Source organism: Pseudophryne corroboree, chromosome 1 (assembly GCF_028390025.1).
Source record: "Pseudophryne corroboree isolate aPseCor3 chromosome 1, aPseCor3.hap2, whole genome shotgun sequence".
NCBI classification, from domain to species: domain Eukaryota; kingdom Metazoa; phylum Chordata; class Amphibia; order Anura; family Myobatrachidae; genus Pseudophryne; species Pseudophryne corroboree.
The window spans coordinates 727084371-727111867 of record NC_086444.1 but is presented as its reverse complement, the minus strand read 5'-3'; the positions used below and the strand labels follow the sequence as shown (position 1 = coordinate 727111867).

The window sequence follows — 27497 nt, the reverse complement described above, 5'->3', positions numbered from 1 at the left end:
TCATAATTGACCTCTAGTGTCTATGCTGTTCTATGGGAGAGACGTAATAACGTCTCTCCCATAGATCGAAGAGAAGAGAGAGGGGAGAAGAGCGGTGCCGCCGGCGGAGGGGGTCTGGATCAGGAACGGGGATGGTAAGTATTCTTTTTATTTATTTATTTATTTTCTTGCAGCGTCGTGACCACGCCCCCAATTGAAGCCACGCCCCCATATTTTGCCCGGGGCGCCACAACTCTTAGAACCGGCCCTGTGACTGTTATTACTTTGCACCTTATAAACTAACTTTGTTGTTAATTTCCTATTCCAGTCATGTATTCTTTATAACACTATAAAATAAAATAAATTGTTTAAAAAAAGAAAGAGAAAAAAAAAAGATTTTACTTACCGGTAAATCTATTTCTCGTAGTCCGTAGTGGATGCTGGGGACTCCGTAAGGACCATGGGGAATAGACGGGCTCCGGAGGAGACAGGGTACTTTAAGAAAGAATTTGGATTCTGGTGTGTTCTGGCTCCTCCCTCTATGTCCCTCCTCCAGACCTCAGTTAGAGAAACTGTGCCCGGAAGAGCTGACAGTACAAGGAAAGGATTTTGGAATCCAGGGCAAGACTCATACCAGTTACACCAATCACACCGTATAACCAGAGCCGGATTAAGGCTATGGGGGGCCCGGGGCGCTTCAAACAAGGGGGCCCCTAACATAGAGGCAGGGAGATCAAATATTATATATATATATATATATATATATATACAAAAAAGAAATATGCGGCACTCTGATAAGTAGAATAACGCCTGGGTGCCCTCCAAAAGATAATGCAGACAAACAGTCCCTTCCCACCTGTGGCTCAGGTGTTTGTGTAGAGGAGGAAACAGGCGGCACTCCAAGGACTTGTATAACAAACTTGTATTCAAAACATGGTGAAAAAAACAAAGCAAAACAAAGGTACAGGTATCTTACAACGTTTCAAGGCATGGCAGCCTTTTCATCAGGTAAGTGACCCTGGTGCTGTGAAAGAAAAGAAAACGTTCGTTTTTCTTTTCTTTCACAGCACCAGGGTCACTTACCTGATGAAAAGGCTGCCATGCCTTGAAACGTTGTAAGATACCTGTACCTTTGTTTTGCTTTGTTTTTTTCACCATGTTTTGAATACAAGTTTGTTATACAAGTCCTTGGAGTGCCGCCTGTTTCCTCCTCTACACAAACACCTGAGCCACAGGTGGGAAGGGACTGTTTGTCTATATATATATATATATATATATATATATGGGATGTAGTTATGTGACCGGCGATCAGGAGACCGCCGGTTACAAAACCGATGGCTACATTTCACTCCCTTCACAATACCTAGAGTCGGTATGTCGACTAGAAGGGACTATTCCCATTCGTGGGTGTCCACGACACCCATAGAGTGGGAATAGAACCTGTGGCGAACGCAGAGCAGCTTGCCACTTAGCCCGCCGGGCATCAAAATGCTGAGATCCCACCTTCGGTATGGTGACCGGCGGTCTCCAAACCGCTGGTCACACAATACCAACATATATATATACATATAAAATAAATATATATATATATATATATATATATCAAAGGCATGATGTCTGGCTTTCTCCCTGCATGAACAATGCTGCAGCGGTTGCCCATCGGGTGTTGCGCTGGGTGGCCGCACAAATAAATCCACAATTGTCCCAATGGTGCAGCACTCCTGGCGTCTAAGTAATACCACTGTTTTAGGTATAAGTTTGGCAATGTTTCAGTGACCTTTATTAGTGTGGCACTTTCATCAATAGTGGTATTACTTAGACGCCAGGAGTGCTGCAACATTGGGACACTATGTACATACATACACCTGCATATACAGTATATGTTTACACATGCACATATATATATATTATATACACAAACATACACACACATATATATATATATATATATATATACACACACATATACACCTATATATACACACACACACACACACATTACCCACACACACACACAACACAATGCAAAAAATTACAATTTAACACAGCAGCAGGTAAAAAAATAAAATAAACAATACATGCAGCTTACTTTTTGATCTGCTGCTGGCAGGCTGCTGGTGAGACAGGAGAGCAGCTACAGCTCGCTCCCCCACGCAACCCCTCTGGCTCCACACATCTTCCGTGCAGCCTGCGCGCCCAGCCAGTGACTGAGCCGCAGGCTGCTACTACTTTTCACCGATTGGACAGCTGAGCCGTCGCTCAGCTGTCCCTTCATGAAGCGCCGGCGCCAGAGCTGTTAGGTTGCCAGGGCAACCGACTGGGAGACGCGCAGGGTCCGGGAGGCAAGTGCTGCAGGTCGGATCGCTAACAGAGATCCGATCTGTGGCTGGCGGCGGGGGGGCCCTTTTAGAAAGGGGGGCCCGGGGTACATACCCCCTGGGCCCCCCCCTTAATCCGGCTCTGCGTATAACTTGTGATAAACATACCCAGTTAACAGTATGAACAACAACGGAGCATCAGATCAACCCTGATGCAACCATAACATAACCCTTATTTAAGCAATAACTATATACAAGTATTGCAGAAGAAGTCCGCACTTGGGACGGGCGCTCAGCATCCACTACGGACTATGAGAAATAGATTTACCGGTAAGTAAAATCTTATTTTCTCTAACGTTCTAGTGGATGCTGGGGACTCCGTAAGGACCATGGGGATTATACCAAAGCTCCCAAACGGGCGGGAGAGTGCGGATGACTCTGCAGCACCGAATGAGCAAACACAAGGTCCTCCTCAGCCAGGGTATCAAACTTGTAGAACTTTGCAACAGTGTTCGAACCTGAACAAGTAGCTGCTCGGCAAAGCTGTAATGCCGAGACCCCTCGGGCAGCCGCCCAAGAAGAGCCCACCTTCCTTGTGGAGTGGGCTTTTACTGATTTTGGCAGCGGCAATCCAGCCGCAGAATGAGCCTGCTGAATCGTGTTACAGATCCAGCGAGCAATAGTTTGCTTTGAAGCAGGAGCACCTAGCTTGTTGGATGCATACAGGATAAACAGTGACTCCGTTTTCCTGACTCTAGCCGTTCTGGCTACATAAACCTTCAAAGCCCTGACCACATCTAGTAACTCGGAATCCCCCAAGTCACGAGTACCACAGGCACCACAATAGGTTGGTTCATATGAAAAGATGACACCACTTTTGGCAGAAATTTTGGACGGGCCCGCAATTCTGCCCTGTCCATATGGAAAACCAGATAGGGGCTTTTATGTGACAAAGCCGCTAATTCTGACACACGCCTAGCTGAAGCCAAGGCTAATAGCATGACCACCTTCCACATGAGAAATTTTAACTCCACGGTTTTAAGTGGCTCAAACAAGTGTGACTTCAGGAAACTCAACACCACGTTAAGATCCCAAGGTGCCACTGAAGGCACAAAAGGGGGCTGAATATGCAGCACTCCCTTCACAAACGTCTGAACTTCAGGCAGAGAAGCCAGTTCTTTTTGAAAGAAAATAGACAGGGCCGAAATCTGAACCTTAATGGAACCCAATTTTAGGCCCAAAGTCACTCCCGCCTGTAGGAAGTGAAGGAAACGGCCCAGCTGGATTTCCTCCGTGGGGGCATTCCTGGCCTCACACCAAGCAACATATTTTCGCCATATACGGTGATAATGTTTTGCCGTCACATCCTTCCTAGCCTTTATCAGCGTAGGAATTACCTCATCCGGAATGCATTTTTCTGCTAGGATCCAGCGTTCAACCGCCATGCCGTCAAACGCAGCCGCGGTAAGTCTTGGAACAGACAGGGCCCCTGTTGCAACAAGTCCTGTCTTAGAGGCAGAGGCCACGGTTCCTCTGTGAGCATTTCTTGCAGATCTGGATACCAAGTCCTTCTTGGCCAATCCGGAACAATGAGTATTGTTCTCACTCCTCTTTTTCTTATGATTCTGAGCACCTTGGGTATGAGAGGAAGAGGAGGAAATACATAAACCGACTGGAACACCCACGGTGTCACTAGTGCGACTACAGCTATCACCTGAGGGTCTCTTGACCTGGCGCAATACCTCTGTAGCTTTTTGTGTCTACCTGTGGCAGTTACCACCGACTTGCAATCTGCGTGAAGACTTCTTGATGAAGTCACCACTCTCCCGGGTGGAGGTCGTGCCTGCTGAGTAAGTCTGCTTCCCAGTTGTCCACTCCCGGAATGAACACTGCTGACAGTGCGCTTACGTGATTCTCCGCCCAGCGAAGAATTCTGGTGGCTTCCGCCATCGCCACCCTGCTCCTTGTGCCGCCTTGGCGGTTTACATGAGCCACTGCGGTGATGTTGTCTGACTGAATCAGAACCAATTGGTCGCGAAGCAGGGTCTCCACTTGACGTAGGGCGTTGTATATGGCCCTTAAATCCAGGATATTGATGTGAAGGCAAGTCTCCTGACTTGACCACAGACCTTGGAAATTTCTTCCCTGTGTGACTGCCCCCCACCCTCGGAGGCTTCCATCCGTGGTCACCAGGACCCAGTCCTGAATGCCGAATCTGCGGCCCTCGAGAAGGTGAGCACTCTGCAGCCACCACAGGAGAGACACCCTGGCCCTGGGGGATAGGGTGATCAGCCGATGCATCTTAAGATGTGATCCGGACCACTTGTCCAACAGATCCCATTGAAAGGTCCTCGCATGGAACCTGCCAAAGGGAATGGCCTCGTATGATGCCACCATCTTTCCCAGGACTCGCGTGCAGTGATGCACCGACACCTGCTTTGGTTTTAATAGGTCTCTGACCAGTGTCATGAGCTCCTGAGCCTTCTCCTCGAGAGATAAACCCTCTTCTGGTCTGTATCCAGAATCATGCCCAGGAAGGACAGACGAGTCGTAGGAATCAACTGCGACTTTGGAATATTTAGAATCCAGCCGTGCTGTTGTAACACTTCCCGAGAGCGTGCTACGCTGATCAGCAACTGCTCTCTGGACCTCACCTTTATGAGGAGATCGTCCAAGTATGGGATAATAGTGATCCCTTGCTTTCGCAGGAGTACCATCATTTCCGCCATTACCTTGGTAAATATTCTCGGTGCCGTGGAGAGACCAAACGGCAACGTCTGGAATTGGTAATGACAACCCTATACCACAAATCTGAGGTACGCCTGATGAGGTGGATAAATGGGGACATGAAGGTATGCATCCTTTATGTCCAGAGACACCAAAAAATCCCCCCCTTCCAGGCTTGCGATGACTGCTCTGAGCGATTCCATCTTGAACTTGAACCTTTTCAGGTATATGTTCAGGGATTTTAAATTCAAAATGGGTCTGACCGAACCATCCGGTTTCGGTACCACAAACATGGTCGAATAATAACCCTTTCCTTGTTGAAGGAAGGGAACCTTGACCAACACCTGCTGAAGATACAATTTGTGAATTGCAGCTAACACTATTTCCCTCTCTAAGGGGGAAGCTGGCAGGGGCGATTTGAGGTATCGGTGAAGGGGCATCTCCTCGAATTCCAGCTTGTATCCCTGAGACACAATCTCTATTGCCCAGGGATCCACCTAGGAATGAACCCACTTGTGGCTGAAATTTCGGAGACGCACCCCCACCGGGCCTAGCTCCGCCTGTGGAGCCCCAGCGTCATGCAGTGGATTTAGTGGAAGCCAGGGAGAACTTCTGTTCCTGGGAACTAGGTGTGTTGTGCAGCTTCTTTCCTCTGCCCCTGCCTCTGGCAAGAAAGGACGCACCTTGGACTTTCTTGCCTTTCTGTGAACGAAAGGACTGCATTTGGTAATACGGTGCTTTCTTAGGTTGTGAGGGAACATATGGCAAAAAATCTGACTTTCCAGCAGTAGCTGTGGAGACCAGGTCCGAGAGACCGTCCCCAAACAATTCCTCACCCTTGTAAGGTAAAACCTCCATGTGCCTTTTTGAGTCGGGATCGCCTGTCCATTGCCGAGTCCACAGGACCCTTCTGGCAGAAATCGACATTGCATTTATTCTAGATCCCAGTAGGCTAATGTCTCTTTGAGCATCTCTCATATATAGGACAGCGTCTTTTATATGCCCCAGGGTCATTAATATAGTATCCTTGTCCAAGGTATCAAGTTCCTCAGATAAGATATCCGTCCATGCTGCTACCGCACTACATACCCAGGCTGACGCAATTGCCGGCCTTAGTAAGGTACCTGAATGTGTATAAATGGACTTCAGGGTACCCTCTTGCTTTCTATCTGCAGCATCTTTTAGGGTGGCCGTATCCTGTGACGGCAGGGCTACCCTCTTGGATAAGCGTGTTAGAGCTTTGTCCACCCTAGGGGAGGATTCCCAGCGTAACCTGTCCGTTGGCGGGAAGGGATACGCCATAAGCATCCTCTTGGAAATCTGCAGTTTTTTATCTGGAGATTCCCAAGCCTTTTCACATAACTCATTTAGCTCATGTGAAGGGGGAAAGGTCACCTCCTGCCTTTTTTCCCCATACATATGAACCCTCTTGTCAGGGACTGGGGTTTCCTCTGTGATGTGCAACACATCCTTCATTGCTATAATCATATAACGGATGGCTTTTGCCACTTTAGGCTGTAACTTTGCATCATCATAATCGACACTGGAGTCAGAATCCATGTCGGTATCTGTGTCAACAATTTGGGATTGTGGGAGCTTCTGAGACCCTGACGGCCTCTGCGACATCGGATCAGGCATGGGCTGAGACCCCGACTGTCCTAAGGTTTCAGCTTTATCCAACCTTTTATGCAAGGAATTAACATTATCATTTAAAACCTTCCACATATCCATCCAATCAGGTGTCGCCGCCGTCGGCGGAGACACCCCATCCATTTACTCCCGCTCTGCTTCCACATAGCCTTCCTCGTCAAACATGTCGACACAGTCGTATCGACACACACACACAGGGGATGCTATTTTTTGAAGACAGTTCCCCCACAAGGCCCTTTGGAGAGACAGAGAGAGAGTATGCCAGCACACACCCCAGCGCTATATGTCCCAGGAATCACACAGTAACTTAGTGTTAACTAAGTTATATATGCCCACTTTTGCCAAGAGGTCCTAATTGCTGCCCAGGGCGCCCCCCCCCCCCCCTGCGCCCTGCACCCTACAGTGACCGGAGTATGTGGGTGTAGTCTGAGAGCAATGGCGCACAGCTGCAGTGCTGTGCGCTACCTCATTTTGAAGACTGGAGTCTTCTGCCGCCGATTTCGATGTCTTCTTGCTTCTTTCACCCGGCTTCTGTCTTCCGGCTCTGCGAGGGGGACGGCGGCGCGGCTCCGGGATCGGACGACAAAGGGTGAGATCCTGTGTATGATCCCTCTGGAGCTAATGGTGTCCAGTAGCCCAAGAAGCAGGACCTATCTTCAGAGAGTAGGGCTGCTTCTCTCCCCTCAGTCCCACGATGCAGGGAGTCTGTTGCCAGCAGATCTCCCTGAAAATAAAAAAACCTAACAAAATACTTTCTTATAGCAAGCTCAGGAGAGCTCACTAAGTAGCACCCAGCTCGTCCGGGCACAGATTCAAACTGAGGTCTGGAGGAGGGACATAGAAGGGAGGAGCCAGAACACACCAGAATCCAAATTCTTTCTTAAAGTGCCCTGTCTCCTGCGGAGCCCGTCTATTCCCCATGGTCCTTACGGAGTCCCCAGCATCCACTAGGACGTTAGAGAAAGTCCCTTAATATTTTAGTGTTTAGCCTGCATATCTCATACACAAGCATATTTTTTATTTGCACAAACAAATACTTACCTAATATAGACATCCTCTTGCGAACACTATTAAAGTCCATCAGTGACAGGATATTGTATGTTTTTTCTGTACCAAGTTCACTGATTGTAATAGACTGCTGAGTGCGAGAGAGAAAAACATAACCAAAATTTCTGGCTGCAGTGACTAAGGCCTGTTCGTCAGGAGAAGCAGATTTGTATATTAAGGCTCCTATAAATAAATAAATAAATAAATAAATAAATATATATATATATATATATATATATATATATATATAGTGAACAACAAAATAATTGTCAGGAATACTGTTTTCTTTAAGTTAGATAAACGCAATATTTATAAATACAGGTATAGCCCTACAGTACTGTACATTGTTGTGTGATGTCTTGGCATGTTAAATACCGTTATATTTATACTGTAGTAGAGATATGCACAGACCACCATGTTTTGGGTTTTGTTGTAAATCATCATTGTCTTTTGTGTTTGGCTTTTGCAAAACCACCTTAATATACAGGTTGAGTATCCCTTATCGAAAATGCTTGGGACCAGAGGTATTTTGGATATCGGATTTTTCTACATTTTGGCATAATTGCATACCATAATGAGTTAACATGGTGATGGGCCCCAAGTCTAAGCACAGAATACATTTATGTTTCATATACACCTTATACACACACACACAGCCTGAAGGTCATTTAATACAATATTTTTAATAACTTTGTGTATTAAACAAAGTTTGTGTACACTGAGCCATCAGAAAACAAAGGTTTTACTATCTCATTCTCACTCAAAAAAGTCTGTATTTCAGAATATTCCGTATTTTGGAATATTTGGATATGGGATACTCAACCTGTATTTGGATTTCTTTAAAAATTCATAAAAAGTATAGCAAAAATTATGTAATTTTGAGCAATTTTTTTGTTCCTACAGTATTATTAATATCAATAACATTAATTTCCAGTCAATTTTGTCTAAACACAGCTCACACTATTATTGTCACAGCATGCTGGAGCCTTGGGCCTATTTAACAGGTCTGGCGGTGCCAGGTTCCCCATGGCATGTGCTTTTCTGCCATGGGGCCAGTGTTGGTCTCCTGCGGTCTGTCACTCATCTCAGGGTTCTGCCTCTCCTCCACCCAGTGTACTTTTTTCTGGACAGAAGGACCATAACTAGGGTGGATTCAGTGACACTGCACAGAGAATAGATGCCCTGTGGGCAGAACCAGCCACTGCTGCAATCTCTAACTGCCTAAAAGTAAAAGCTTACTAGAACATATAATACTGTATGTTGTCAACATACTGTACTTCTTCAAACAGCAAATCACAGTTCCAGGGCCAGTACAGGTGGCTGCTGTTGCAGTAATGTCTAAAAGAACACCAGATTACCAACACAATTGGAAACTACAGAACAAACTATTAAAAATCAAGCTTCCAAATGTAAGTTTTTCAAATTGTTCTCAAACTAGCAAATCATAGGCCTCAGACCAATACAGTTGAATCAAACCAAAGTAACAGCCTAGTATGAATTAACAATTAATTATTAAGTTAATAACATACTGAATCGAACTAACAAATCACAGGCCTCAGGCCAATACAGGTAATTAAAAAAGAGTAACAGCCTATTAGAGATTGATAATTAATTAGTAAGGTAATAAACTCTAGTATCTGTTCCCCGTAAATTCCCAATGTTGTTATTTCTAAGTAATTTTATCTGGTTTGCCTGGCTTTTCTCTCCATCTGCTTCGCTGGTACGGCACCCAGTGATTCCTGGTATTGTCCTAGGCTATTCTTCTAAACATTGGCCTCTCTAGCACTGTCCTTGACTGGTTTACCTCCTACGTCACTAACCGTTCTTTCTAGGTGTCTGCCTCCGGTACAACCTTACACCCTTCCATCCTTCCTGTTGCTGTCCCTCAGGGTTCTGTCCACGGCCCCCATCTATTCTCCCTGTACACCTCTTCCCTGGGTGCGCTAATTAACTCCTTTGGCCTTCAACACTACCTATATGCTGATGACACACAACTCTACCTCTCCTCTCCTGATCTTTCCCCCTCTGTCCTCTCTCAGGTTTCCAGCTGCCTGAAGCTCAACATGGACAAAACTGAACTCATTATGTTTCACCCAGCCAGAGTAACACCCCCTACCAATATCTTTATCACTGTTGACAACACCATCATCTCCCCTGTTCCCCAACTCCGCTGCTTGGGCGTCACTCTTGACTCTTCCCTCTCTTTTGCACCCCACAAGCTCTGGCACAATCCTGTCAGTTCCAGCTACTCAACATTGCTTGCATCAGGTCATTTCTCTCCCAGAGTGCAACTAAACTTATCATCCACTCACTGGTCATCTCACGCCTCGACTACTGCAACATTCTCCTCACTGGCCTCACTCTCTCTCATCTTGCTCCAATCCAATATGTCCTCAACTCTGCAGTTAGGCTTATCTTCCTCTCCTGCTGCTCCACTTCTGCCAATCCCCTTCGACAAAATCTGCACTGGCTCCCATTCCCCTACAGAATCCTCTTCAAACTCCTCACCCTCACATACAAGGCCATCTCTAATTCCACTGCTCCCTACATCTCCAAACTCCTCTCCCTTCATACTTCCTCCCACCCACTACTGTCGGCCAATAACCATCGTCTCTCCTCTATCCTAGTCACTGTTTCCCATGCTCAAGTTCAAGATTTTGCCCGTGATGCACCCCTTCAGTGTAACACGCTCCTCCACTCTATTAGACTCTCCCAGAGCTTGCAAAGCTTCAAATGGGCACTGAAAACCCACCTATTCATCAAATCATACCCTTCCGATGCATAACCTAGTCCTAAGGCTGCTCCTCCATCCCCGTGCCTCATGCATTGACCATCTCTGCTTTGCTTATATCCTGCCATCAGGTTACCTCCCGCTTGCTTGCACCTCATGTCATCTGTCTGTTGCCCGTTACTACTAGATTGTTATCTCCTCAGAGCAGGGCCCTCTTTCCTCTTGTTGTCAAAGCGTTCTTCTCAACACATTTCACTCACAGCTCTCACCTACTCAACAACCAGCATTTTCCCCTGCTGGTAAAGGCTTATCTCAATCTATGGTCACCAGCCCCAAGTAGTACAATGATTACTACCTCGCTACTTGCATCTAAGCTGTATTATGTATTGAGAATTGTGGTGCTCTTTGTTACCTGTACTCTATTTTTGTTATTTATTTACTGTAATGTTAAGTTATGTCTCCCTGTACTGTTCTATTCTATGCCCTTTTGTACGGCGCTGTGAAATACTTGTGGCGCCTTATAAATAAAATGTAATAATAATTATAATTTATAATAATAACAACAACCTGTAGAAAGTAGATACTGATAATTAATTAACAAGTTAATAGCAAACAAATGATGTGTATTCTGCTGTGACCCCTAGAAGTTAGTTGAGATGCTGGAGCTAATACTTCAGCATTTACTGAAGTAGGAAATAAGCAACCCAGATGATCTGTACTCATAATAGTAAATCAGGGGGGATATAAGAAAACATTGCTTTTTTAGGGTTCCTATTTGTATTTCCATACATTTTGTTTGACTGAGATAATCCACTAATGCAGTGCCGGAACTTGTGTGTGGTGATCCCAGGTGCAAAAATATGCTTTGAACCCATGCAGAGTTCATAATATGGCACAAGGTGATGCCAAACAATATAGACAGCATCACAGTGTCTAATAATAATTTGTGCCTGCTTTAATCAAATAATAGTAATATATGCCACTTTAAATATACCAGTGTCTGATGTTGGCAGCGTTGCTCAGAGACCCACAAATGGGTGTCTTGGCTGAGAAAGATGGGAAGAAGCAGAGGGTGATGGGTAGAGGCTGACGTAGTGGCAGAGGATGACAGGGAGAGGCAGAGAGCGACAGGGAGAGGGTGATGTCTGAGAGTGACAAAGAGAGGATGATGAGTAGACAGTGATGGAGAAGTAGAGGGTGACAGCAGAGGCAGAGGGTGACAAGGAGACGGTGACAGGCAAGGGTAATGGGGGGAGATGTTGGAGATGCAGAAACTGACAGGCAGGGATGACAGAGAGAGTGATGGCAGAGGCTAGGGTGAAAGGGAGAGGTATAGGCTCACAAGATAGGGTGACAGGCACAGGTAGGGGGTGATGGAGAGAGGGTGATGGAAGGGCACAGGGTGATGGGCAGGGGGTGAAGGAGAGACAGAAGCTGACAAGGAGAAGCAGAAGGTGACAGGGAGAGAGTGATGGTAGAGACATTTATAATTTTTAACAGACCTGGAGTGTGGTACAGATTGCTTGTTTGAAGAGCAGAGAGTGGAGGGATGGGTCAAACTATGGCTTATGCCATCTAATCCCGATGGAGGGGCCAGTCTGCATAAAGTCCATAAGCCATTCAATCATGCCAGTGCAGGGGAGGGGCCGTCCACCAGCTGGACTACTGTACCTCCTCACTCTTTGTCATGTTTAGCCAGTGGCACTCCTGCCAGCACACTAAAATGAAGCAGTATTACTCATTTATTAGTACCTGACTGGCCTGCATAATGCAGCTGGCCACGGGCCCCTTTTTTGTAGCAACCCTGGTGTACTGCACTAACTGCATGTCACAGCGATGGTGTCTATATTTTCCATTTTTGGAGGGTTACCACCTGCGCACTGAGGCAATGCCAAATACCTAATGAGTATGGCGAGCTGCTGATGTTTGTAGGTGATCTATCCTACTAGAAAAGTTTGCAGAGTATATATACAACACAGCGCTCAGCCCCTGATGATGAACTTATGGGGTGTCAGTGTTCACTTTATCTGTGTAATCTTAATTATATTAATGTATCACAGGTGTAAATCATAACTTATATTGATGTTGAAGAGATAATAATAATAATATTATTAATAATAATAATAATAATAATAATAATAATGTCAGCTTGAGGTACCAATTAGATTTTTATTGGGGAGTCACAGTGCTCCTCCCAGGCACTTAGTAAATAATATGGGTTAATTTTATAACTATTCGGGGTTAATTCAGTCCATGCAATTGCGTGAATTTCCTCCTGTACGTTAATTTTCAAGAATCTCTGACCCTTGTCATAGGTCCGTATAATTAATGTGTCCAAATGATCCAATCAAAATTAAGAATAAAAAGTTGCAATAAAGAATAAAAGGATCCAATTGCTGATCGCAAAAGACAATGCTAAATGTGTTGTCACTGCCCTAAATAGGGCCGTCTTTATTCCTGCTAACCGCAGCAGATATAAATGTCAAATGCAAATATAAGTTGGGGGATATATGTTCTGGGGGTGCGGCGTCCCGTAACCCTCAGGTGCATATACTTACCCTTCTTCTTCTGGTCGTCTTAGCCTCTCGTCCCCCGCTGTGCTTGTTTGTCTGTCCCTCCGTCTCGCTCCCCGGCCGGTGTAGAGAATCTGTGTGCAGCCTGCACACCGAAGCACGGACCTTCGGGGCGACGGAATCACCGGCGGCTACGGCACTTCCGGGTACTGTTAGCCTGTTACAGGCGCTCAGTCCCCGGCGCGCTGCAGCACTGACGGCGGCTCTACTTCACTATCAAGTGAAGGAGACTGCGGGATCGGGAAGCGATTGGTCTTGTCAGCGGATGTTTGAAGGATGCTAAATGTTAGAATTATGTCGTCTTCCTCCAACGCGTTTCAGCCTTAGTTGGCCTTCCTCTGGGAGCAGTGTATCAATTAGTGCTGTATGGGACTCTTATTATTATTATCTCTTCAACATCAATATAAGTTATGATTTACACCTGTGATACATTAATATAATTAAGATTACACAGATAAAGTGAACACTGACACCCCATAAGTTCATCATCAGGGGCTGAGCGCTGTGTTGTATATATACTCTATATTTTCCATGTTGTCATACTATTGCCATTACTATTCACATTCATTGTACAGGAGCATATACAGTAGGCAACCTTGCCTTCATGCAGTCAGGATTTTACTTTGCATTATTACAATTTACTCTGAGACAATATTAATAATAAAAATATTCAGCTATGCTGCTTCTTAAACACACACAATCTTGGCAAAGACCATAGTGAAAAGTGGTCCTTATGTTGTATATTAAAAAGGACATACACAGCTTAACAAACAAAGCACTTCAGCAATAGGGTCTGCCACTTTTGTGGATGAAGTGCTTGGCTTATTTAGGCAACCACATAAGAAAACATCCTGATGGTTTGGTGAAACCATTCTACTAATGGGCTGAAGGCTTACTGTTGTTAATCATCCTCACAGTTGGAAAATATCATCATCCTCATCATCACTATCATAACTGTTAATAGAAACAAACGATATAAGATCTTTCCCACTTGAATTTACCATTACAGAAATCTGTTTGTTGCAAATGTCAGCAAAGATCTTTCTCATAGAATTTGGATTTCATTTTGATGAACATCAGCTTTTCATCATATTTAAAATGTAATCTCCTATGATGATTGCTCACAATGATCCCAGCCAGTTGTGCTAAACATCTTTCTGATGACAAACTGGAGGGTGGGCAGGTTAAGTAAACTATAACTAGTTTGTACAAGTGGCTCCATATTGCCCTTTTCCTCACAGTATCAAGGGACTGTGTGACAAGCTATTTTGTACATTATCATTAAAATAATCCTCCACCATTCTCTTGATGCTTACTGTATCAGGTAGAGGTGTCACTCCTTGAGCAATTCTTTTAAGCCTGAGCAGAAGACATAATGTTTCCTTCTCATAGCCATCTCCAGTGGGTCTCTTGGAAATGGTCAGGTTTTTTTTCCTGGTAGCAGCAATTACAGGAGAAACTGAAGCAGGAGATCTTGTATAATGTGCCACCTAAGCTGACAACTTGCTTGCAAGGAACACTTTGCATCTCTTAAGAATTAAGGACATTAAGAAAGACATTACATACTGTAGGACTTATATCTAGGATCAGCATTGTCACAAAAAATTGCTAATCCAATTGCAGAATATTGCAAACCCTTTGGTCCTGGCAAAGCGAATAAAGAGCTTGTTCTACAAGTCTAACATACTTAATGGAAACTATATTTTCATCTCCTCCATCAGTTTCTCTTGCTGTGCTTCAGAAAGGTAACATGTCCCCCTCTACCTACAGCATCTCATGGCTTGATGTATACGTATGGATGACTTGTTGCTGTTCCTCCGGACACTGAACCATATAAAGGGTGGAGTTTCTTCTGGTTACTGTCACTAGCTGAAGCCTTGAATACAGGTAAAAGATGGCTGCTTACTGTAGTGTTTTTTTTTAGCAGCATAGAGGTATGCACACTACTAGTAAAGAGTGATAATGCACATTGGAATGTATACACACTCTGCAGGTAGCAACTGGAGACTGGAGCACAAACATAAAAGCTGGAGCACTGGACAGCAATAACCAGGAACCCGGAAGCAGAGCTGCTGACACTGAATCCAGGAACAGGTAAGGTACAAGTGATGGATTTAAATAAGCTACTCTTTACAGTCATTGGGGACTCAAGCTCAAGTCATGTGGGAACTAGCTCCTCATCAAATGACAAACCAGAGGCAGCTAATTAAAATTAGAGATGAGCTGTTCTGATTACTTGGAATCCAAGCCACTTCAAACATTGACATACCACGGCTCGGGTGTTCCCGCAAGACTCGGATTCCACGTCAAGGACAAATGTAATCTTTCTGGCTTTGCTGTGTGTCCATCCAGAGACTAATTGTGGCTGTGCACTGTATGTACAGTATAGTGACTGTGCAGGGGCGCATTGTGCTGTACTCTGCTGTTTATGCTGTGTAATGTCCATCCAGAGACTCCAAACTTATTGTGACTGTGTGTGAAGTATAGGGACTGTGTATTTAAGGGCATGCTGCAAGCTTCTGTGTTGTTGCGCAGTACTCTGTTGTATTGTCTGTGCTTTACTCAAGTGCACTTTGCTCACGTGCATCTATAAGCTGTGTGTGTTCGAACCAGGGTGCAAGTTTAAAAATAGAAAGAAAAAAAAAATCTATTGTTTTTGTACTGGTTGGTTGCTGCACTTTACTCAAGTGTGCTTTGTTCACATGCATCTATAAGCCCTGTGATCCATGCAGTTCAAACCTAACTGAAAGTTTAAAAATAGAAAAATAAAAAATATTTATCCAGGGGTGTAGCGAGGGTGGCTCCGGTGGAGCGCAAGCTCCGGGCACCGAAAACGTTAGGGGATGCGCTGCCACCCGCCACCCCCCTACTGACAGCCTTACAACAGGAGCAGGAGAAGCAGAGGTAGCGCACACTGAATCATACTCGGAGACTAGGTAGGGAACAGGACAGGCCACTGGTGACCACAGGAGACACTGACAGCCCACACAGCGGCAAATCTTTTGTACCTGAAGAGCAGCTTCCTACCAACGCAGCTCTAGCAAGCTGGCAGGGAGCTGCCCGTCGCTGTCCTGGTCGCAGCGGCTGCGTGTGATGTCACGCAGCTGCCACGGCCCACCCCCCACATGGTCCGGGCACGCCTGCGTTGGTCAGACCATGCCCCTAAAATGGCGGGCCAAACACCGCCGGCCTGCCCCCTCCTTCCCAGCGAATGACTCTGCCCGTCAACCAGGAAAAGGCGATCGCAGGGCTGAGATGGCCATCGGCTGTCTGCCATGCACCGGCGCACTGTGGCACCGGCACATGCGCAGTTCAGACCTGATCGCCCGCTGTGCGAAAATGCACAGTAGCGATCAGGTCTGAATTAGGCCCCATATGTCTCACTGTCTGCTTGTAGCTGTGCAGCAGAGTTACTTCTGTCCTGCAACACCACTCTCTTTCCTGGAAGCTGCAGCACATGTGCCTACTTCAGATGCTGTAGCAGCCCTCTCTGCGCTAACTACTGCAGCACCTCTTTCTGCCCCACCTTCTGTAGAACCTCTCTCTGCCCTGGCTGCTGTAGCACCTCTTACTGCCATGGCTGCTGCAGAATTTTTATCTGCTTTGGTGAAGCATCACCTCTCTCTCTCTGCCCCAGCTGCTGCTGCATCACCTCTTTCTGCCTCGACTGCTGCAGCACTTCTCTCTACATTACTGCTGCAGCACCTCTCTCTTCCCCAGCTACTGCTGCAGCACCTCTCTCTGCATTAGAAGATGCAGCACCACTCAGGGGGGGCAATTTTGGTGCATTATTTTCATTGAGAGTTTGAGTGAGTTTCAGGTCTGTGTGTGGGGGGGGCACATTTGGGGTATTATTTTCATTAAGGCATTTGGAGATTATCAGATCTGGGGGGGGTACATTTTGGGTCCTTATTCCCATTCAGAGATTGGGGGGGGGGGGGGGTATCAGGTCTGTGGGGGGGTTCACATTTTGGGCTTTATTTTCAATGAGGAATTGGGGGATTGTGAGGTCAGGTCAGTTGGGGCATATACAGTATAGTATTTTTTTTTTAATTAAACAAGTAAATAGTTAAATACAGCTACTTCCATAGTGGCTCTCCTGTGATGTAATGTGTATAGGGTGCTCAACCATAGTGTAATGTGTATAAGGGGCTCTACTGTGTGGTGTAACATGTATAAGGGACTCTACAGTGTGGCATAACGTGTATAAGAGGTACTATTGTGTGGTGTAATCTGAATAACAGACACTACTGTGCGGTGTAATGTGAATCGGTACTATTCTGTGGCCACGCACCTTCCCAATGAATCCATGCCCCTATATTGTTGTTGGAAGCTTTCGGCACATGCTGACCCTATTTTAAACATGGGGGCACCCAAAGTAAACTTTCACCCTGAGCTTCACAAAGTCTAGAACCGGCTCGATCACCAATTTAGGATTTTTAAATATTGTTTATTTTAAATTGTGACATGTCACCACATGTTGACTAGGCCCCCAATTCAGTACAGATGAGGGGGCACCAAAACATGCCCTTGCTTCGGGCACCAATGCACCTAGCTACACCTCTGTATATATCTATTGCTTTTGTGCTGGTTGGTGCGCTTTACTCAAGTGCACTTTGTTCACGTGCAACTATAAGACCTGTGATCCATGAAGTTTGAATCTAGCTGCAAGTTTAAAAATAGAAAAAAGACATACAGTATGTATCTATTGTTTGTACTGGATGGTGCACTTTACCTAGTATGCTTTGTTCACGTGCATCCATAAGCCCTGTGATTCACGCAGTTGAACCTAGCTGCTTTTTTGTCAATGTTTGAAATAAAAATCCAAAGCCAAAGCCAGTAACAGCGGTTTGACAAATTCAAATCCAAAGCAAGACAATGAATCAGAGCCAAATCCAAATTAAGCAAACATGGTGTGGTGCACATCTCTAACTAAAATCAATATGGTGGTGTCCATGCAGTGACGGCTTGATGAGAAATGCAGACAGAAATTCACAATTATACAATATTCTTAAAACAACATGAAAAGGAATTATTAAAAAAGGCAACCCTAACTGATTCTTAATTGTATTAACATAGTTATAGTAGTAACATAGTTAATGAGATTGAAAAAATAAGAATTTTACTCACCGGTAATTCTATTTCTCGTAGTCCGTAGTGGATGCTGGGGACTCAGTAAGGACCATGGGGAATAGACGGGCTCCGCAGGAGACTGGGCACTCTAAAAAAAGATTAGGTACTATCTAGTGTGCACTGGCTCCTCCCTCTATGCCCCTCCTCCAGACCTCAGTTAGGGAAACTGTGCCCGGAAGAGCTGACATTACAAGGAAAGGATTTTGGAATCCAGGGTAAGACTCATACCAGCCACATCAATCACACCGTACAACTCGTGATAACCTTACCCAGTTAACAGTATGAACAACCACTGAGCATCACTCAACGGATGGCTCATAACAATAACCCTTTATTAATCAATAACTATATAAACGTATTGCAGAAAGTCCGCACTTGGGACGGGCACCCAGCATCCACTACGGACTACGAGAAATAGAATTACCGGTGAGTAAATTCTTATTTTCTCTAACGTCCTAGTGGATGCTGGGGACTCCGTAAGGACTATGGGGATTATACCAAAGCTCCCAAACGGGCGGGAGAGTGCGGATGACTCTGCAGCAACGAATGGGCAAACACTAGGTCCTCCTCAGCCAGGGTATCAAACTTGTAGAATTTAGCAAAGGTGTTTGAACCCGACCAAGTAGCAGCACGGCAAAGCTGTAAAGCCAAGACCCCTCGGGCAGCCGCCCAAGAAGAGCCCACTTTCCTTGTGGAATGGGCTTTCACTGATTTTGGATGCGGCAATCCAGCCGCAGAATGAGCCTGCTGAATCGTGCTACAGATCCAGCGAGCAATAGTTTGCTTTGAAGCAGGAGCACCCAGCTTATTGGGTGCATACAGGATAAACAGCGAGTCAGTCTTCCTGACTCCAGCCGTTCTGGATATATAAATTTTCAAAGCCCGGACTACGTCCAGCAACTTGGAGCCCTCCAAGTCCCGAGTAGCCGCAGGCACCACAATAGGTTGGTTCAAATGAAACGATGATACCACCTTTGGCAGAAATTGTGGACTGGTCCGCAATTCTGCTCTGTCCATATGGAAAACCAGATAGGGGCTTTTACACGACAAAGCCGCCAATTGTGACACCCGCCTAGCCGAAGCTAAGGCCAACAGCATGATCACTTTCCATGTGAGATACTTTAACTCCACAGTCTTAAGTGGTTCAAACCAGTGGGATTTCAGGAAATCCAACACCACATTAAGATCCCAAGGCGCCACTGGTGGCACAAAAGGGGGCTGAATATGCAGCACTCCCTTAACAAACGTCTGTACCTCAGGCAGTGACGCCAGTTCTTTTTGAAAGAAAATGGATAGGGCTGAAATCTGGACCTTTATGGACCCCAATTTTAGGCCCATAGTCACCCCCGACTGCAGGAAGTGCAGGAATCGACCTTGCTGAAATTCCTCTGTAGGGGCCTTTCTGGCCTCACACCAAGCAACATATTTTCGCCATATACGGTGATAATGCTTTGCTGTCACGTCCTTCCTAGCCCTTATCAGCGTAGGAATAACTTCATCCAGAATGCCCTTTTCTGTTAGGATCCGGCGTTCAACCGCCATGCAGTCAAACGCAGCCGCGGTAAGTCTTGGAACAGACAGGGCCCCTGTTGCAACAGGTCCTGTCTGAGAGGCAGAGGCCAAGGGTCCTCTGTGATCATCTCTTGTTGTTATGGGTACCAAGTCCTTCTTGGCCAATCCGGAACAATGAGTATTGTTCTCACTCCTCTTTTTCTTACTATTCTCAGTACCTTGGGTATGAGAGGAAGAGGAGGAAACACATAGACCGACTGGAACACCCACGGTGTTACTAGTGCGTCCACAGCTATCGCCTGAGGGTCCCTTGACCTGGCGCAATATCTTTTTAGCTTTTTGTTGAGGCGGGACGCCATCATGTCCACCTGTGGCCGTTCCCATCGATTTGCAATCAGTGTGAAGACTTCTTGATAAAGTCCCCACTCTCCCGGGTGGAGGTCGTGTCTGCTGAGGAAGTCTGCTTCCCAGTTGTCCACTCCCGGAATGAACACTGCTGACAGTGCTTGCACGTGATTCTCCGCCCATCGAAGAATCTTTGTGGCTTCCGCCATTGCCACCTTGCTTCTTGTGCCGCCCTGGTAGTTTACCTGGGCGACCGCCGTGATGTTGTCTGACTGAATCAGCACTGGTTGGTCTCGAAGCAGGGGCTCCGCTTAACTCAGGGCGTTGTATATGGCCCTTAGTTTCAGTATATTTATGTGCAGACAAGTCTCCGGACTTGACCACAGTCCTAGGAAGTTTCTTCCCTGAGTGACTGCCCCCCATCCGCGGAGGCTTGCATCCGTGGTCACCAGGACCCAGTCCTGTATGCCGAACCTGCGGCCCTCGAGAAGGTGAGCACTCTGCAGCCACCACAGAAGAGACACCCTGGCCCTCGGGGACAGGGTGATCAGCCGATGCATCTGAAGATGCGATCCGGACCACTTGTCCAACAGATCCCACTGAAAGATCCTTGCATGGAACCTGCCGAAGGGAATGGCTTCGTATGAGGCCACCATCTTTCCCAGGACTCGCGTGCAGTGATGCACCGACACCTGTTTTGGTTTTAGGAGGTCCCTGACCAGAGTCACGAGCTCCTGAGCCTTCTCCGCCGGGAGAAACACCTTCTTCTGGTCTGTGTCCAGAATCATGCCCAGGAAGGGCAGACACGTCGTAGGAATCAGCTGCGACTTTGGAATATTCAGAATCCAGCTGTGCTGTTGCAACACTTCCTGAGAGTGTGCTACGCTGATCAACAACTGCTCCCTGGACCTCGCCTTTATGAGGAGATCGTCCAAGTACGGGATAACTGTAACTCCTTGCTTCCGAAGGAGTACCACCCTTTCCGCCATTACCTTGGTAAATATTTTCGGTGCCGTGGACAGGCCAAACGGCAACATCTGGAACTGGTAATGACAGTCCAGTACCACAAACCTGAGGTACTCCGGTTTTGGTACCACAAACATTGTGGAATAGTAACCCCTTCCCTGTTGAAGGAGGGGAACCATTATTATCACTTGCTGGAGTTATAGCTTGTGAATTGCCGCCAGCACTACCTCCCTTTCCATGGGGGAAGCTGGCAAGGCTGATTTTAGGTAACGGTGAGGGGGGGTCACTTCGAATTCCAGCTTGTATCCCTGAGATACAATTTGTACAGCCCAAGGATCCACTTGCGAGCGAACCCACTGGATTCTGAATTTTCAGAGACGCGCCCCCACCACTCCTGGCTCCGCCTGTGGAGCCCCAGCGTCATGCGGTGGACTTAGTGGAAGTCGGGGAGGACTTTTGTTCCTGGGAACTAGCTGTCTGGTGCAGCTTCTTTCCTCTACCCCTGCCTCTGGCAAGAAAGGATGCACCTCTGACCTTCTTGCTTTTCTGAGAACGAAAGGACTGCATTTGATAATACAGTGATTTCTTAGGCTGTGAGGAAACCTGAGGCAAGAAAGTTGACTTTCCAGCTGTCGCTGTGGACACGAGGTCCGAGAGTCCGTCCCAAACAATTCCTCACCCTTATAAGGCAAAACCTCCATGTGTTTTTTAGAATCGGCATCCCCTGTCCATTGCCGAGTCCATAAGACCCTTCTGGCAGAAATGGACATTGCATTTATTCTAGAGTCCAGCAGGCAAATGTCCCTCTGGGCATCCCGCATATATAAGACGGCGTCTTTTATATGGCCCAGGGTTAGCAAAACAGTGTCCCTGTCCAGGGTATCTATCTCCTCTGACAGAGTATCTGTCCATGCTGCTACAGCGCTACACATCCAGGCCGAAGCAATAGCAGGTCTCAGTAGAGTACCAGAGTGTGTATAAACTGACTTCAGGATAGCTTCCTGCTTCCTATCTGCAGGATCCTTTAGGGCGGCCGTATCCTGAGACGGCAGGGCCACCTTCTTAGATAAGCGTGTCAGCGCCTTGTCTACCCTAGGGGAGGATTCCCAACGTAACCTGTCCGTTGGAGGGAAAGGGTACGCCATAAGTAGCTTTTTGGAAATCACTACTTTCTTATCAGGGGAACTCCACGCTTCTTCACATAATTCATTTAATTCATGTGAAGGGGGAAAAGTCACTGCCTGCCTGCTTTTTCTCCCCAAACATATACACCCTCTTGTCAGGGACAGGGTTATCCTCTGAAATGTGCAATACCCCCTTCATTGCAATAATCATGTAGCGGATGGCCTTGTCATCTTAGGCTGTAAATGTGCCTCATCATTGTCGACACTGGAGTCGGACTCCGTGTCGGCATCTGTGTCAACCATCTGAGATAGTGGGCATTTATGAGACCCTGACGGCCCCTGAGTCGCCTGGGCAGGCACGGGCTGAGACCCCGGCTGTCCCAAGGCTGCAGCGTTATCAAACCTTCTATGTAAGGAGCTTACATTATCATTTAAGACCTTCCACATATCCATCCAATCAGGTGTCGGCCCCGACGGCGGCAACACCACATTTATCTGTACTTGCTCTGCCTCCACGTAACCCTCCTCATCAAACATGTCGACACAGCCGTACCGACACACTGCACACACACAGGGAATGCTCTGACTGAGGACAGGACCCCACAAAGGCCTTTGGGGAGACAGAGAGAGAGTATACCAGCACACACCACAGCGATATATAACCCAAGGATTTAAACTATAATAAGTGATTACCCAATAGCTGCTGATTTTATGTCTTTTGCGCCTAAATTTATGTGCCCCCCCTCTCTTTTACCCTTTCTGTACCTGGATACTGCAGGGGAGAGCCTGGGGAGCTGCTTCCAGCGGAGCTGTGAAGAGAAAATGGCGCTGGTTAGTGCGGAGGAAGAAGGCCCCGCCCCCTCAGCGGCGGGCTTCTGTCCCGCTTTCAATGTGTAAAAATGGCGGGGGCTCGGACATATATACAGTCCCTGACTGTATATATGTCTATTCTTTGCCAAAAAAGGTATTAAATTGCTGCCCAGGGCGCCCCCCCCCTGCGCCCTGCACCCTACAGTGACCGGAGTGTGCGGTGTGCTGTGGGAGCAATGGCGCACAGCTGCAGTGCTGTGCGCTACCTTAAGTGAAGACAGGAGTCTTCTGCTGCCAATTTCGATGTCTTCTTGCTGCTGTCTTCTGGCTCTGCGAGGGGGACGGCGGCGTGGCTCCGGGAACGGACGATCAAGGTCAGGTACCTGTGTTCGATCCCTCTGGAGCTAATGGTGTCCAGTAGCCTAAGAAGCTCAACCTAGCTTCAGTGAGTAGGTTTGCTTCTCTCCCCTCAGTCCCACGTAGCAGAGAGTCTGTTGCCAGCAGAAGCTCTCTGAACATAAAAAACCTAACAAAATACTTTCTTTACAAGTAAGCTCAGGAGAGCCCACTAGGAGCACCCAGCTCTGACCGGGCACAGATTCTAACTGAGGTCTGGAGGAGGGGCATAGAGGGAGGAGCCAGTGCACACCAGATAGTACCTAATCTTTCTTTAGAGTGCCCAGTCTCCTGCGGAGCCCGTCTATTCCCCATGGTCCTTACGGAGTCCCCAGCATCCACTAGGACGTTAGAGAAAAGACAAATTGCCCATCATGTTCAACCTGTATTATAATCCTTAAGGCCCATATAGATGGGCCGATGCGGGAGAGATGTGTGCTGAGTGAACCGCTCAGCACACATCTCTCCCGCTGCTCAGCACAGCGCGATCTGTGCTGAGCATGCAGGGGCCGCTCATTTCACCCAGCACTGCAGGCCAATCTAGCAGCAGCGATAGCGATGCGCAGGGCTGCGCATTGCTATCGCTGTAGGGGGTACACATGGAGCGATAATGCTAAAATTCTAAGCAATCTAGTCAGATTGCTTAGAATATCGCTCCGTGAGTACCCCCCTTTACCCTATTCTGTATTTAGCTAAAGTTTATTATAATGTCCCAGCTGAAGTAATATTTTAAGACTAATTAACAACAGAACAATATAATGTTATTATCATGTAGCAATCACTTACCTTCGTTGGTGTTATCCAGCATTACCGTATGGCAGAGAGCTATTGCCCTAAAGAACTCACGGGACAAAGGATCTTCATTCTTACAAAGTTCTTCAGTTAAGGACTGATCATAATACTGGAATGCTTTGTCCGCATACTGGTTCCAAGCAAAGCTCACCTCCTTTATAGGAATGATCCAAACACATCAATGTTGTAAGTTTCTCTAACACATATCTCCAGGTACTGTACAAATATTAAATGCATTTGCCACATTAAGTGGAATATTTATAAAAGCATACAGTATTTGCAGGATATCCCCCTGTTAATATTATGTATGAGGAATCGCAGCAGGAAAACTGGGGCTGATTCTGAGGTTGGATGCAGAAGCAGTCACAACTGTGTCTACTGTCAGTCGGCTATCTACAACTATATGCAAATGCCAATACAAAGCCCTTACCTTGTGTATATTTGTGCAGATGCACATTGTGCTAGTGAACAAATGCATAACATGCCATTTTATTTCTAATCGTACAAAGAAAATTACTATAGAGAATACCGAGAAATTATTTGAAATTTAAAGCTTTAGCAATTGTGATACATCATATGTCATATATATGTTAGAATGCGGGTGTGGAAAGAAGTACATAGGATGCACCATTAGGGCACTGAAAGTAAGATTTTTAGAACATAGGAGTAACATCATTAAAAAGATCCAGACACATAGCGTTCCTAAACATTATAATGATGTTCACAATGGAGACCCTAAATGCCTGAAACTCACAGTCTTAGAATTTTTTACCCCAAACCACACGTGGGGGAGATAGATATAGAAGATTATGTAGACAGAAGGTGTTTTGGATGTACCAGATGAATAGCATCTTTACCGAAGGCCTTAACGAATCGGTGGAATTAAACACTGTTACCTAAATACATAGGCTTCTTGTCTGCCTGCATGGTTAGGACACTCTTTTCTAAATTTGGGATTGGAATATTTTTGGTCTCAAACAAAGGATAATGTAAAAATCTGGGCCGCTCTATGGAGGTCATTCTGAGTTGTTCGCTCGTTGCCGATTTTCGCTATATTGCGATAAGTCGCTTACTACACATGCGCAAGGTTTGCAGAGCGCATGCGCTTAGTTATTTTACACAAAAGTTAGGTATTTTACTCACGACATTAAAAAGCTTTTTCATCGTTCTGGTGATCAGAGTGTGATTGACAGAAAGTGGGTATTTCTGGGCGGAAAATGGACGTTTTATGGGAGTGTGCGGAAAAACGCTGGCGTTTCTGGGAAAAACGCGGGAGTGTCTGGGCGAACGCTGGGTGTGTTTGTGACGTCAAACCAGGAACGAAACTGACTGAACTGATCGCAGTGTAGGAGTAAGTCTCGAGCTACTCAGAAACTGCTAAGAAATTTCTATTTGCAATCTGCTAATCTTTCGTTCGCAATTCTGCTAAGCTAACATACACTCCCAGAGGGCGGCGGTTTAGCGTGTGCAATGCTGCTAAAAGCAGCTAGCGAGCGAACAACTCGGAATCACCCCCTATATGCTAAACTAAATTAATCATCATAATGTGGGAAAGCTTTAGAACAAGCATGTAATAATAGAATTAATCTAAATCACATAGAGTTAGAGTACCCCTCCGATATTGAGGAACAATATAGAAAGAATTGTGTTAGATACAACTGTCTACGGTGTTGCTAGAGTCAGGATTGACACAATGTATTTGCTGTGACTTCCAATGACTTAATGATTAAGAAACGAAACAATGAGACTAAGAGATATGCTGAGTAGTTATTAGATCCTCAGACGCTATAAACAGTCCTTAAAAGCCGCTGAATTACATAAGAGCATCTAGAATAAAATGAAAAGAAGGATTACTGTCACTTTTAGGCTTATTGCTGTCTCCACATCACGGATCAGTAGAACCCCTTTGTCACTTTGGATTAGACTGCGGGTACGTGTTTTGAGAGACAACAATGAGAATAACTTTATTTCATTAATAAGAGGGGACAACTAAATATGGTGATCCAATTAGTATAGTTGGAATATGTTTTAATGTGTTTCTGTCTCTCTTATAAATAAAACCAAATATGTAAGTTAAAACGTATCTCTGTCAGTAGTTAGAATCAACTAACAACAATAGAACTGGTGTCTTTCTAGCTTAAAAAATAACCAAATGGGTTTATACTTCTGTATTTCTCTGACGTCCTAGTGGATGCTGGGTACTCCGTAAGGACCATGGGGTATAGACGGGCTCCGTAGGAGACTGGGCACTCTTAAAAGAAAGATTAGGTACTATGGCCCTCATTCCGAGTCGTTCGCTCGTTCTTTTTTTTCGCATCGCAGTGAAAATCAGCTAAGAGCGCATGCGCAATGTTCGCACTGCGATTGCGCTAAGTAATTCTGCTATGAAGAAAGGATTTTTACTCACGGCTTTTTGTTCGCACCGGCGAACGTAGTGTGATTGACAGGAAATGGGTGTTACTGGGCGGAAACACGGCGTTTTATGGGCGTGTGGATGAAAACGCTACCGTTTCCGGAAAAAACGCAGGAGTGGCCGGAGAAACGGGGGAGTGTCTGGGCGAACGCTGGGAGTGTTTGTGACGTCAAACCAGGAACGACAAGCACTGAACTGATCGCACAGGCAGAGTAAGTCTGGAGCTACTCTAAAACTGCTAAGTTTTTTTTGTTCGCAATATTGCGTAAACTTCGTTCGCACTTTTAAGATGCTAAGATACACTCCCAGTAGGCGTAGACTAAGCGTGTGTAACTCTGCTAAATTCGCCTTGCGACCGATCAACTCGGAATGAGGGCCTATATCTGGTGTGCACTGGCTCCTCCCTCTATGCCCCTCCTCCAGACCTCAGTTAGTATCTGTGCCCGGCCAGAGCTGGATGCACCCTAGGGGCTCTCCTGAGCTTCCTAGAAAAGAAAGTATTTGTTAGGTTTTTTATTTTCAGTGAGATCTGCTGGCAACAGACTCACTGCTACGAGGGACTGAGGGGAGAGAAGCAAACCTACCTGCTTGCAGCTAGCTTGTGCTTCTAAGGCTACTGGACACCATTAGCTCCAGAGTGATCGAACACAGGGCCCGACCTCGATCGTCCGTTCCCGGAGCCACGCCGCCGTCCCCTTTGCAGAGCCAGAAGAACGACGAGAAGTTGAAAATCGGCGGCTGAAGACTCCGGTCTTCATTAAGGTAGCGCACAGCACTGCAGCTGTGCGCCATTGCTCCCTTAGCACACCACACACTCCGGTCACTGATGGGTGCAGGGCGCTGGGGGGGGCGCCCTGGGCAGCAATTAGATTACCTTACTTGGCGAAAAGCACATAATACAGTCTGATAAACTGTATATGTGCATTAACCCCCGCCATTATACATTTAAAAAAGCGGGAGAAGCCCGCCGCTGAGGGGGCG

The 27497-nt window shown here is 46.2% G+C and overlaps 1 protein-coding gene across 1 annotated transcript in view; it reads right to left on the bottom strand.

The window, feature by feature from the left end:
• The window catches only part of LOC135046821 (phospholipid-transporting ATPase IK-like), a 1701102-nt gene that overhangs the window by 739859 nt on the left and 933746 nt on the right, over positions 1 to 27497 (bottom strand). Inside the window, exons 15-16 of the mRNA XM_063955407.1 lie at positions 24098 to 24257; positions 7716 to 7904 (exon numbers count right to left, since the gene is read on the bottom strand). Of these exons, the coding sequence (XP_063811477.1) occupies positions 7716 to 7904; positions 24098 to 24257 (349 nt within the window). The remainder of the gene's footprint in view (positions 1 to 7715; positions 7905 to 24097; positions 24258 to 27497) is intronic.